Source organism: Globicephala melas, chromosome 18 (genome assembly GCF_963455315.2).
Source record: "Globicephala melas chromosome 18, mGloMel1.2, whole genome shotgun sequence".
Lineage (NCBI taxonomy): Eukaryota > Metazoa > Chordata > Mammalia > Artiodactyla > Delphinidae > Globicephala > Globicephala melas.
In genome coordinates this window covers 24,287,155-24,301,425 of record NC_083331.1, presented here as the reverse complement: position 1 = coordinate 24,301,425, position 14,271 = coordinate 24,287,155, and the positions used below count along the sequence as shown (strand labels likewise).

The 14,271-nt window shown below is 34.9% G+C and overlaps 1 protein-coding gene across 1 annotated transcript in view; it reads right to left on the bottom strand.

Annotated features, from left to right (window-relative positions):
• The window catches only part of VWA8 (von Willebrand factor A domain containing 8), a 369,324-nt gene that overhangs the window by 315,810 nt on the left and 39,243 nt on the right, over window positions 1-14,271 (bottom strand). The window contains exons 3-4 of the mRNA XM_030882155.2: window positions 10,828-10,958; window positions 7,681-7,791 (exon numbers count right to left, since the gene is read on the bottom strand). Of these exons, the coding sequence (XP_030738015.2) occupies window positions 7,681-7,791; window positions 10,828-10,958 (242 nt within the window). The remainder of the gene's footprint in view (window positions 1-7,680; window positions 7,792-10,827; window positions 10,959-14,271) is intronic.

Here is a 14,271-nt window from a genome sequence, read left to right as displayed (position 1 = left end):
ATTCTTTCTTAAAATAGTCTATAAAATGATTAAAATACTTTAATCAGTACTGTCAAACTTTATTAACGCAGTCTGATCATATTTGTAAAGAAGGATATTAAAAACTGAATAGCAAATCCATTAAGTACTTTAATATATCAGCAACATATTGCACCAGACTATAAATCTCAGACTTAACAGGAGATGCTGGAGAGAAAAAATGGTTACAAGTTTTGGGCCCAACAGAGGTCCAAGCATCTTAACCTCCTTGCATTAATGCCCCCTTTGCCCTCTGTCTGCTCAGCACTTAAAGTGTGGAAACACAACACTGAAGTTTTCCTAGTTCTCTCATATACCTGTTTAATCTTCCCAGCAGGATTCTTAGGTCTTCAAGGAGTGAGAACCCTGTTTTTTTATGTCATATTGGTGCAAAACTGGCTCACAGCAGGCTTTTAGTGTTTATGGAATGAAAATGTAACCATTCAGTTAAAAGACGCTGTTATGTAAGTTTAGAAAGAATTTTTTTATGAAGAATACTTATCTATGCCCACACTTGATATGAAAACAGAACTGACAAGTTTAACTGTCAGCATGAGAGATGTAGCCTACATATTTCAAAACTTTTCTATACAGATTTTTAAATAAAATAATGTGGTGTAACCTTTCTTGTGAAATTTAAAAAGAAAGAAGGGAGCAGTGCATATATATTTTATGTGGAATGAATACTGGTGATCATTCCTTAATGTAGAAATTAGATCAACCATAAGGCTCATTTCCTGCCCTTCAAGCTATAGAACTTCCAGAGACCTAATTTCTCAAATAGAAATCAGAAAAAATGCAGAAAGATCCTTCTGGACAAAGCACCCCATATAGCAGCTTTAACCACCTAACACATGGATACAAAGTAGTTCAAGATAAAAGCAGCTGCATGACCTAAAATCATAAACTGTCTAAGCCCTGTTCTAGATTTGCTTCTGATTTGATAAAAGACCTTAGGCAAACAATTCATCTGGAGGTCTGTGTCCTCGTTTACTAAATGAGAATATCCTCAAGGGGTACTGTACAATGCCACTATTCATGAATCAACGCAGTACTAGAAAAATATTTAAAGCTGTAAAACCTATTAAAATATAAATTATTATTAATACAGTCATGATCTAATGAAAATAGATTCCGAAGAACTTCAAATACTCAAAATGGTTACAGTGTAACAGCACTGAAGAAGCCAAAGAAAAATGAAAAAAAAAAATATTTCAAGTTCTTTATTTTGAAATATCAGAATAGGATCAGATTGATTTTTGGTTGCTCTATCACCTGCTATGGGTGACTTAGATAAGTCACTTTCCTCTCTAAGCCTCCATTTCTTTCTAGTAATGGTGCTTATCTCATAGATTATGGTAAAGATTAAATAAGATAACCTCTGGCACACAGTAAACCTTAAAAAGAAAACCACTTGCCTGTTATTATTACAAATACTATTATCCTTGTAGTAGTTGTCATTATCATCATCATCATCATCATCACTGCTCTTTCAAGGAAGTAGCATATGACAGAAAGAAGCTACACTTTGGAACTGGACAGATCCTGGTTCAAATCTTACCACTGCTATTTATCAGTTGTATGACCATAGCCCCCTAAAGACTCTTATTTCACCTATAAGATGTGGAAGTCACCTCCATCCTAAGGATGTTTTGAGGATTAAATGCAGTCATATAAAGCACCTAGCTCAACAGAGGTCCCCTCAATGAAAGTTATCTTTTATCTCCCTTGATTCTTTTTAAATGAATTATATAAGTCTGTCAAACATTTAACATATGAGTAGATAAGAGTTGGCCTGAGCAAGATGGCAACATGGTAAGGAGCCACGGCCTGAGTTCTGACTAATACAGAGGCCAGAGTAAACATAGAGAGACCTTTTCCAACTGTCCTAGTGACAACTGGGACATATTATAACAATACGGTTGCAAGGGATTTGGTGCAGGTACTAGAAATCAATCATTCTCAAAAAACAAGTCAATGTTTTTCCCTATTTGCTAAAATAAGTAAACGGCACTTATACAAGATAAAAATCTCATCTTCTGATCAATAGCACTGTTATTCAATATATTAAGAGTCACTTTTAGTGACTTGTAACATTTAAGCAGCATATTAAAAAAAAGTTAATCCTTATTTTTCTACCAATAAAAGAGAATCAAGAATTATCCGAGGGCTTCCCTGGTGGTGCAGTGGTTGCGAGTCCGCCTGCCGATGCAGGGGACACGGGTTCGTGACCCGGTCCGGGAAGATCCCACATGCCGCGGAGCGGCTGGGCCCGTGAGCCATGGCCGCTGAGCCTGCGCGTCCGGAGCCTGTGCTCCACAACGGGAGAGGCCGCAACAGTGAGAGGCCCGCGTACCGCAAAAAAAAAAAAATTATCCGAAACAGAGAATACATTAAAATATTATGTAATTGTTTAAAGTGCATTTTATATGTAATATTAAATATGTATATTGTATATTAAGGAACTTGACATTATTATGTCAAACAAATTAACAAGATTCTAGTGTGAAAAGAGTTACTGGTTTAGAAAAGTTGAAAAAAATCATTTGAAGTTCCCCATCCTGGCTTTCTACTCCCCAAATTAATGCTATATAGAATGTCTCCTGTCAGCCAGACATAAAAACTTAATCACAATTTATTTGTAGCTTAGCTAATTTGTAACAGCTTATATTTGAGAAATGCAAGCAATGTATAATGACTTAAAAGTCTTCCTCTCTGGCTCTTTGGACACACGACTCTTTGGCTCACAGGACAATAAACAGAATTAATGATAAAAATGTCAACAAGTAAGGTAAGGAAAAAAATTAGAGTAATAGATTTTTAAAGGGTTAGAATATCAACAATTTAGACTTTTCTTCGGTTATTTTACCTTCAAAGACAAATGAAAGTTAATATGGTAGCAAAAAATCTTAATCTCCTTATTTCTCCATAAGTGTCATAATATGTCATATACATTTTCATATTTCTGTTCTTTAACCTATTTTTCTTTTCAAAAAGTTCCTATAATCTATTTAGCAAAACAATTGCATAAAAAATATTTAAGTTACCTTCACATTAACAAGTGGATAAGTTACAGTAAATATTTACATAGACAAACATGGGGTATATGTCAACATTTTCTTGACAGATGGTAACTTATTTATTTCATCAGTATCTCTCTCCTTTTCTATATCCACTCAGTTCATTGACATCTTACAGAAGCAATAGTCAATAAACATAATAATGATTCAACCTGGTTAGTACTTTTTAAAGCAAATTAAAGTCTATCGGTTTGGCAAAGTACATACATGGAAATGCTCAATATTGACAAGAATCCATGAGGCAATCACTCAGTGCACACTGATGAGAGTACGAGTTGGAACACCCTTTCTGGAAAGCAATTTGGCGATATATGTATATCGAAACTCTTGAATATGTCTAGACCCTTTGATTATATTTCCAGCATTCAAGTCTAAAAAAATCATCCAAGGTAATAACAAGATCTAAGTACAGAGATATTCACCAAAGAGTTATTTATAACAGTGAAAACTTAGAAGGAACCTGAATGGCCAACAACATGGGAAGGTAGATAAAATGGGAATATTAAATATATAATGTCACATCTATTTGATGAAATACTGTACAGACACTAAAAGTCATATTTTTGAGGAATATCTAATATCACAGGAAAATGCTCCTAAAAAAATACCATGTTTTAAAAAAAGCAGACTGTAAAACTTTATATGCATGGTATACCATTTTGGTAAAGATTACTATACTTGATTAAATAGATATGAATATAGGCATCATAGAAAGAAATACAGAAAATATTCACACTGTTGGTCTTGAAGGGGAAGATAAATAATTTTTATATTCTTCCCTATGCTCTTTATCACTTGCTCTATTATACTATCCTTCTTTACTATGTTTATTTTGTTTCCCCCACTAAAACATAAGCTCTATGATGGGAGGAATTTGTTTCTTCTGTTCACTGTACCTAGACACACAGCAGTCATTTCAATAAATATTTATTAATTAATAAATACTATATGTGTATACACACACATATTTATCTATAAAATGAGCATTTATGACTTTATTAATCAGAAGAAATAAACATTATTTTGAAAGAAAATATAAATTCCCTACTACAGAATTATTAACCTAATTCTGATCTTCAAGAGTAGTAATTGAGCTCAACCTCTCATTTCATCATCAATTATCCAAAATCCTGCATGAAAAAAAGCAGTCTATGGCCATGACCCCCAACTCGGATTTGGGAGTTTTGGCAAGGTTTCCAGCTGAAATGTCAATTAGAAATTACTTGGACATCAGTCATATGTGCATACAATGTCAACCACACTGAAAACCCCAAACTTTTTCTCCTTAGCACCCACTAGATGGCCAGAGGTATTTCTCATCTAGGTTGACCCACCTACATTAGGAAACCTCACCTGATGGTTATATGGATACTGCCTTTCCCTTGATCCCAGACATCAAAGTCAACAGTTAAGAATATTCAATAAAAGAAATTTCTAAATAAAATAAAGATCTTTCACTCTAACACACATGAGTAGCTGGTAATCAATTGGTAACTTCAAATATTTAGAATTCAGATGGTAATTATTCATTCTGATGACTCAAAATAGATGTCAAAAGGACAGATGTATTTTCCATTGGAAAGCCCCCTGGTCCCATCCAGAGCCTATTTATTCTTAATTTACTTAAAATTTCAACAAGGTTGATTAACCAAAGGAGAAACCTGTCATAAAATGTAAGTGTCAGTTACATTCCAAACAGTTTTTAGGTGCCAGAGATAAGCAAAATAGTTACATTTTAGTGGGGAAGACAGACAATCAACATGAAAACAAATAATTAGGTAAATTCAGAGAGTGATAGGTGCTCTGAAGATTACATTATGTATATGACAGCAGGGTTCATGTGGAAAGGGCATGGGCGTGATCGGTGATTATAGAATGTTATGAGAATTTATAAGCTGAATGATGAGGAGGCAGGAATGTACAGATCTGGGAGAAGGTCATTCCAAGCAGAGGAAATATCAGGTACAAAGCCTCTGAGGCTGGAAAGCACTTGGTCTATTTTTAAAAGAACAAGAAGGTCACTGTAGCTGGAGTCTAGAAAGCAAGGGAAAGAAGAAAGGAGACGAGGTTGACAAGGTTGGGTCCTGTAGAGTGTGGTGGCCTTGTTAAAGGGTCTGGATTTTATTCTGGGTGTGATGGGATTGCATGGATTTAAACAAGGAACTGATAGGATCCGATTATGAGCAAACAGTAAGGAATATTAACTGCCAAATAAGAGAGAAGAAAAAAATGCGAAAATCAGATACAATCTCATAAATAGCCTGAAGCAACTTAGAGAAAGGACTAACACGCCTATATCTCCATCACAGGCTCTGAAGGTGTCAGTGCATTACAGCATCCTAAATAGCTGATGTTTATCACAGTAAGTAGGATTCACCAAGAAAACATGAAAGTATAAAATACTACCGTACATTTACATAGCACTTCCAATATTTTACAAATGGTAAAATAGGTATCATCTGAAAATATGCTTTTTGGGATGGCAAGGAGAATATAATATCAGAGTTTCATCTAAATGATTTATTTTATGCTTCAAGAAATAAATCTTTAGCTAATCAATAAACTTAGTTACCTGAAATAACTCCATTTCTGAGATTTCTGAATAGGCAAAGTTTTAAGCTGTCTTTAAAATAATCAACGTACAAAAATCCCTTTCTCTTCCTTACTTTGCATTGCAACCATCATCTAGGTATAAAATCCACTCAAAAAATATGTTTTTAAATCCATGCTCGACCAGACAAAACCAGTTCTTTCATCGTCACTTAAATATATTCCTATCCCCTCTCCTCTACACAGGCTGTGGTCTCATGTTCTAATCTCTCTCCTCAGCTGCCCACTATCTCAACTCAAATCCCTTCTCCTTCATTTCATCCTCATTGGGTCCCGAAAAGAAGCAAGCACTGTAAAAGTACATTTTTTCCCATTTATAATTAGAAATAAAGTGAACATTTGGCATTATGTGAATAAAATGGATTTCTTTAAATACACTTCTGTGCTTCATCCACAAAGCATTACTTTTCTAATTGCTGGAAGTCTGAACTTCTCAGATTTTCCCACCATATGACGCTAAGTTTGCTCACCACTGTTTAAGGTAGTTATTGTCAAATCACTTTAAGTACATTTTTCCTTTTGTAATTAATTAGTCATCTATGTGACAATGTGAATATTCTGGTCTCCAAAAATTCTTTCACTCAGTGCTTCTTACAATTTCACTCTTTTAATTATAAGTAATAGTGTGTACTCCTGGGAAAGCTTCAAATTTAAAGAACTATGAATGTTCTTTCCTCGCCCCACCCCAAATGCCCAGTCATACCTCCACAGAGGTCAGCTCTGTTTACTGATTCTTGTGTTTCCTTCTGGAAATTTTCAATGTATACACAAACATTTACACATTTCTTCTTTTTTTCTAAATCACAAATGGGACCATATTATATATACTGTCTTGCAACTTCATTTTTTTTCCCGTTAATATATCCTGGACTTCTTTCCTATCACCTCATATAGATTCATCTCATTTTTTTAAATGGTGACAGAGAATTCTATTTACCATTATTTATTTAATTAGTCTCCTAAATGTACATCATTATAATTTTCACTTACAGTTTTATATGATATCAAACAATGCTACAATAAACATCCTTGTATATATAACTGTACACGCTTTGTGTGAATAACATTGGAAAGAAAAATTGCTAGAAATATTACTGCTGGATACAAATATGCTTAATTTATTTTCTTTTGATAGATAATCACCAAATTTTCTTTCAAAATTGCATCAGTCTATGCTCCCGTTAACAGCAATGCTAATTCCTCATCCCTTCTTCCTCATCAACAATGGACCTTAGCAAATTATTTCATCTTTACCAATCTGATAGGTGAAGGAAAAACAGCAGCTCACTAGTGTTTTAATTTTTATTTTTTTAACAAGAAGATCAAGCATCTTGTCACGAATTTATTGAATATCTGAAATCTTTTCTCTATGAAATGTTTAAAGCCTCTGTCCTTTTTTCTATTAGGTATTCCTAACAAAGAACAATATTTAATATTTTAAGCAATATATTTAAAGAAATGTACAACAAGCTTCATTATAATTTTCAAAAAATATTATTTTAATTGGTAACCTACACCTAAGTACGCTCTCCAAAAAGCTGCGGTTCCTGGAAGTATATATCTAATTTCAGTATGTTTAATAAACCTTTACAAACTTGACCTTTATATTGAGAATACATTAATAAATGTGCTAGAGAATTTCCTATATTAAAATCGCCTTAATTCTTTTTTAAAACAAAACAAATTTCTATAGGCAATTAATAGGAAGCAACTGAAAATTAAGAAATCAGCATATTGATCTTTAGCTAACATTTTAGAACCACTAATTTCAACTATGGCTTCTTATTTAGTACTAAACTAAGAAGGCGTTTCCAAGAACAGGAAAACCAAAAACCTAAATTAAATCTGTCTTGAGAGAGCACAGTACATCCATCTTTCACTATTACATGAGCTACTCTTTTTCTACTTCAAAAATCAATTTCTTAAAGACCAGGAGTAAACAGTCACGTGTTGGAGTGTGGTAAGCACTTGCCTGATCGATGTAAAAAGCCGTGCCTGCGCGGATCTCTCGACGCTGTTTGAGATCAGTTTCGGTGGTGTCTCTTGATAAGGCGATGTATTCAACCTCCCGTTTGGTCAACTCCTGAAGAGCAGAGCATGTCCCAAAATAAAAATCAAGTTCCCAACGTATGCTTTGGAGCCAGTTATCTGACGATGTCACTCTACAGAAGAGCATTTTAAATGTAATTCTAGATTAAAACCTTTTGAGCCTCAGCTTTAAGAAAAATGCAATAAATGCAGCATTAACCAAAATATGCATATATCTCTCCTCAGAGCTCTACTTTTACTGTACACAATAATTTATGACTTAATTACTTACTACTTAAGCAATAATAATCAAAATTAGATCTTATAAATCTTAATGTCTCCTGTAGAGTTCTTTTCAAATATCAAGAGTAATAATTTGGCTATTACTTGATTTTCAGACAAACGATAGTCATCGCTGTAAGTAGTGTTCATCTTCTTTTTAAAGGGTGATTTAAATTAATTTACTCCAGGAGCCAGTGTTTACCAACTATATATTGATACAATATGCTAGGTATTTAACAAGTGTGAAAATAAGGTAAATATCAATAGTCAGGAGAGACACATACATAACTATTCAGGAAGGAAAGGAAGTAAGATGAGAAGGAGGAGAGGGGTAAGGGGGTTATTATTTCACACACACAAAGTCATTTGATTTGAAGGAGAAACCATCCAGAATCCATTTCTTTTAGAATAATTAATCTATCCCTAATTAATTTTGCCATATATGTAGCAACTATGTACAAAAAGTTTCTAACATTATCCTTGGTTTTACAATGTTGAATTAAAAGCAATGACGTGCTCCAATCCAATAAGGCATACAATATGTTTTTACTAAACAGGAACAACAAATTAATTTACTGGACGAGTATAAAGAAAAATGTTGAATGAGCATGCCATTAATGGTGAAAGGGGATATTTCCACACAATGGGATTTTTTTCTCCACCTTGTCTCCATGTGATGTTGATAAAAATACATTATTATTGTCATTTAGTTTTTTAAAATGTGCTGGGTCCCATGCACCCATAAATTTCAGTATATGTGGAAAGAAGGGAAAAGTTTTAAATAGAGAAAACATACACCATAGTGGTGAAGATGTGGTGATACCAAATGATGTTTCTCTAAATAAGAATGAATTGCCCACGAGAGCACAATTTTGGAGTTAAGTAGCAGGTTTTCTTTTAGCAGATACCTCCTTCTGACTTCGTCTTCCTGTCTTGTTTAATTGATTGTCTGAATACGATCTCCCACACTGAAAAACCCTGTCATTCACACTGGTTGACAAAGTGGTGTACGCCTCTTACTGTTAAATTGTACCACGGTAGCACCCTGAACTGCCACAATGAGGATGTTATCCTCAGTCTTGAGTTTCCTGGGACTCTTCACCAGCCAAGACAAGCACCAAGGTCTCCTCAGCTGCGGCTTCACAGAAGCGGTACCAGCAAGTTGACAAACAGCACCAGAAGCAGCAGACGGGAGAGGCGGCAGAGGTCTGTTGAGGTTTCTTTGAACTATCTACAAAACTCATTTCATATGAGTGAAATATGAAATAAACGTAACTATCAAATTATTTCTATTTAATTTCTCATTGGTTCAACAGGCTTGCCCCCAAATTTCTGCCTTTAAAGATGTCATCTCCTCTGGCTCTTACTATGCATAGGATCCTATAGCTCATGACAGCAGTACCTATGGCAGAGTTTGGAAGGCAGCTTAGGCTATTAAGTTTTCTTCCATGTATTTCCACATCCTAAAGCTGCCTCAGCTCTAATTCACAATTTAAAGTTTGGTGCTTGTTGTCTTTTTAAGATACAAGCTTTGTACTTATAAACTTGAGTTGCATTTTTGAGCCAACAAGACTCCTATAATCTCCTAGCCTGGCTCATTCCACATTTCTAACAAGCTTCAAAGTCTTGTGAGAAACAAAATCAAAGTGAGATATTGTGGCCTTTGAAATGAGCTAGGCAGTGAGTGCACATCTTAAAACTAAAGAGGTTCTAGACCTGGGATTTTCGGTGGCTGACTCTGCATTCTTAGACAAGATACTTTTGCCTTGCATATTAATAAAGTGAGGATAATACTACAATGGCACGTTGTACCTCACAAACTGGTTCTAGGAACAAATAAAAATATGAAATTTATGAGCTAGAGGGAGTTAGTTTCTGATATGTCCATTCTATTTTTATCATTTCTGCCCTACATGATTTTGAAAGTACCAAGATAAATTCACCACCGAAATAGAAGAGTACGCGAAGTACATTTCAATAGCTTAGAAATCAATTATTTAATATCAAGTTACAAAGGAAACTTTAAGTAAGCTTTTTCTCTTCATCCGGAAAAGTATCTTTGGGACAGACCTACTTATCTGATAGTGTTCTTCCTTGAATCATTAGAGCAATGCCTATTAACGCTGACAAAGTAGTAGAAAACAAGTCCTGTAATTTTTTAAAATTTGTGTCGAGATTTGAATATTTCAACTCGCTTCACAACCGTACTCAGAGAACTACGAACATTTAAGGGGATAACATGTCAGAAAGGGGAAGCAATGTGAGATCTGAAGTCTAGCTCCATCATTTACGTATAAAGCTTGAGTGAGTTATTTAATTTCTCTGAACTTATTTTCTCATCTATTTAAGAAAAAAAAAAGAGTGCAAGTTAACACATAAGAGAGATTCTGTAATCCTTAGGCTCCCTTTAAAGACCACATAACATCAAAAAGTCAGAATTATTTGGCTTTTCAAAATGTGGACCGAAGATAAAAGAAGGCTTCCTGAATAGTATAAAACTACACTTTGTTTTGTAATCTCAGTGTTGCTGATTCTATCTGCTACTCATTGCCTGAATTTAGATAGATCTCTTTCCTCCTGGAAGTGGAGGGTTTTCTACTTACAACAACATTTGCTAAAGCTATGAAAGGCAAATGTACATTTACTTCCCAAGTAACTTATTCCAAATGCTTTATAAACAAATCACCCTTCAACGTCAACATTTTTAAAGCAATGACTAATCCTGGTATTTTTATAAATTCTTAACTTATTTACAAAATAGCTTATCATAGTTAAGACCCTTAGGAATCCACAAGAATTCATTGCTTACCAGGTACTGCATAGCAATAGAGCGGCGAAGAGGCCCAGGAGGTCCTATTAGAAAGACATCTTGCCCCAAAAGATCCTTCTGCATTATCCATCTTAGATGTTGAATTACTGATTGAGCCAGAGAGTCTGAAACTTTAAGGTGGAAAAAAGGTAAAATGAAATGCAAATCAGAATACTACATATAAGTCTTCAAGCAACCAATGCAGACAGTACATTAAGTTAAAATATATATATATATTATATATACATACACATATATACACACATGCACACACATGCATATATACATATACACATATATACATTCATACATACATCTGGTGAATTTTCACACTGTTTTACAATAAAACCATTATTATCTAATGTTACAACAGAACAAAGTTTATTACATCACAGAGAGCCACATAATCCCATACTTAAAAGCTTATTAAGAAACAGGAATTCTCTGGTGGTCCAGTGGTTAAAACTTGGGCTTTCACTGCTGTGGACCCAGGTTTGATCCCTGGTCGGGGAAGTAAGATCCCACAAGCCACATGGTGTGGCCAAAAAAAAAAACCTTATAAGAATGCTTGAATAATGTGTCACCAAAGGAATGAAAGTGATTTTCAAGGGTGATATGAGCAGTTAGTACCATTACTTTGTCACAATTTTAAAGCCCATCTCTTTTGTTCTAAAAAGGGGATATGACCAAATCATCCCAGACAATTAATGATTATCACAGTTTTGAAAAATTTTTTAAAGCTATAATAAGTTGGCACTGGGTTGTGAGATCTCTCAAACTTCACAGTTAGGAAGTCTAATGCCAACTCTTTTGGGAATAGAAGACTACTCCGTATAATGCCCTTCTAAGTCTACTATTTTTTTTTTTTTTTTTTTTTTTTTTTTGGCCACGTGGCATGCGGGATCTTAGTTCCCCGACCAGGGATCAAACCCATGGCCCCTGCATTGGGAGTGTGGAGTCTTAACCACTGGACCACCAGGGAAGTCCCTAACTCTACTATTAAATCACCCATCAATCCACTCATCTTCTCCCTAAACATTTTTTTAAATGTTTGTATTAATACAATTAATTTGTGTTTGCTCACTTATAAGTCACCCAGTGACCTAGCAAGTGCTTCCCTAGGTATACAAGAAAAACTCTTGCCCTTATACATTGAGACGTATAGAATACTCACAGCAGTGTGGCTCAAAATAAAACTGGAGACAGGAGATGGATAAAAAGCATGCAGTGGAATATTATATAACAACAACAAAAAAAACCAGAATGAACTACCACCACTTCCAACAATATGTTTAACTCTTAAATAAGAAAAAAATTTGTCACAAAATAAATCATACATTAATGATTAATATCACTATTTTGATAAAGCTCAATAAACTAGCAAATTGAATTCTTTACAAATACATACATATGTGATAAAACAGTGCTTGAAAAAGCAAAAATGCAAAAGTGATAAATTCAGGATACTTGGACATGGAATCAGAGAGATTCTCATGGATAACTTCAACGGTATTCGTAACATTCTACTTCTTAAATTGGGTGTGGGTACAGTGTTTCTTTTACTATTATGTTGCATTTTATACATAAACACATACAATACTGATGTTATGTATATGTGTATATATATATGTATTGTGTAAATGTATATAAAAAACATAAAGTCTTTTGTATGTTTGAATAACCCATACTTGTTAATCTTTGTTTAATCATCCAGGAAGGTCATGAAAGAATTCAAAGATCAATCTAAGAACGCTTGCCTTGGACTAAAGCTGTGCTTCCCCTCGCCCCCTCCACCAACAGCATAATCTTGCTAGGGTGGTTCCCCCTACCCTCCCTGAAAAAAGTTAACATTAAATCATTGGAAAAAATAAAGATAAATTTCTGATTTTCTTAATCATGGTGGGAAGATCAAGGACAAGGTTTTGGGCAGACTGGTTGGTGTATCACATCACTGGGGTCACATTAAACCATTTTATAATTTCCCCAAAGCAATGCTTCTATGTCTGAAAATCAGGAGACTCATCACCCAAGTGGAGGTGCTTGGCTTCTCTCCCGTCCTCTACGAAGCCTCTACACCATGCATGGGGGCAAAAACTGGTTCTTGGAGGGGGACTTGAGAATAATTCTTAGCTATTACAATGGTCTGTTGCCCACTAAAGGGATGCTGTCCATCAACAGATATACAATATATCTGTGCATTGAAATTCCATGGAATTGGGGAGAGACAATTGGGGGAAAATGTTCTTAGGAACAATAATGAAAAACAGAATAAAAAACATTGCCCCAAGACCTATACCTCTGAGAATCTCTCAAGGAGCTCCACAACGCTAGGAAGCAATTCACCTGTACCTCATTCTTAACTATCAGATGTCCACTTAACTATTTTTCTTTCTTACTCCAGGCTTAAATCTTTGTCATATATGGTCTACTCTTTCTTATTTCAAGGTAAGTCCATCTGCTTGCTGTTTAAGGATGAAACAAAATAAGAGTTAAGAAGCTCTAATTTCTCCATCAGTAAAATTACGCAAAGTTCCCTATGCTGCAGATCTACCACCTCTTCTTACTTTGATATCAAATATATAATTAAAAACGAAAACACTTCGGGTTATTTTACATTTTCACAAATCTCAGTTTACTTTGGCCACAGGTCTTCTCTACACTATTCTTAAAGTTTTATGTTGCTTCTTTGTATTCACCTTTGGAAATGTGCCTGACCTTTCATTACCTGGACTTGACTATTTAAAATATGAAATTTCCAAAGTTCTATCAGGTAAAGCCAAGTTGCTCTCTTCAGCTTCCTCCACCTTTTATTATTTATAACTATTTGTAACTATTCATAATGACAGAGTCTCAGTAGAGTTCCATTCCATTTTGAATGCCTTGACCTTGGAACTCATATTTCTTTTCAAGATTTTTTTTTTTTAAATCGAAGGTAGGATTTCCTAATCAAATGTAAGGTCTTCGCCTCACAAGTTGTCAGTGTTAGCAAAGTGCTGACATTTAGGAATAATTTATCTTTTTCTTAGCAAACTGAAGGAAGAATCAAAATTATAATAAAAGAGCAGTTTGTACACCAGTGTACTTTCTTAAGTGGGAGAGAAAGGCATGGAGATGGAGTTATTTAAAGCCGGATCCTGGGAACTGTGTAGAACTTTGAGTATGTTCATGGGAGTGTCTTCCACTCAGCATGATCCTCACGTGCTGAGAACCACTGGCCCTAAGGCATATCTGACAATTCGCAGCAATCCCTTCCTTTGCTCTTACCACTCAACAGTGGTTCTCAACCAGTGGCAGTACTGCCACTACTCCATGCCTGCCAGAGGCATCTGGAAATGCCTGACTCTACATTTCAATTCTACATAAGTTTCTTAATATGGATAAGCAGCTTCTGAACCCTGTGGCTTGCCTTGTAGTCTACGCTATACCCTCATAAAGACCTCTTCT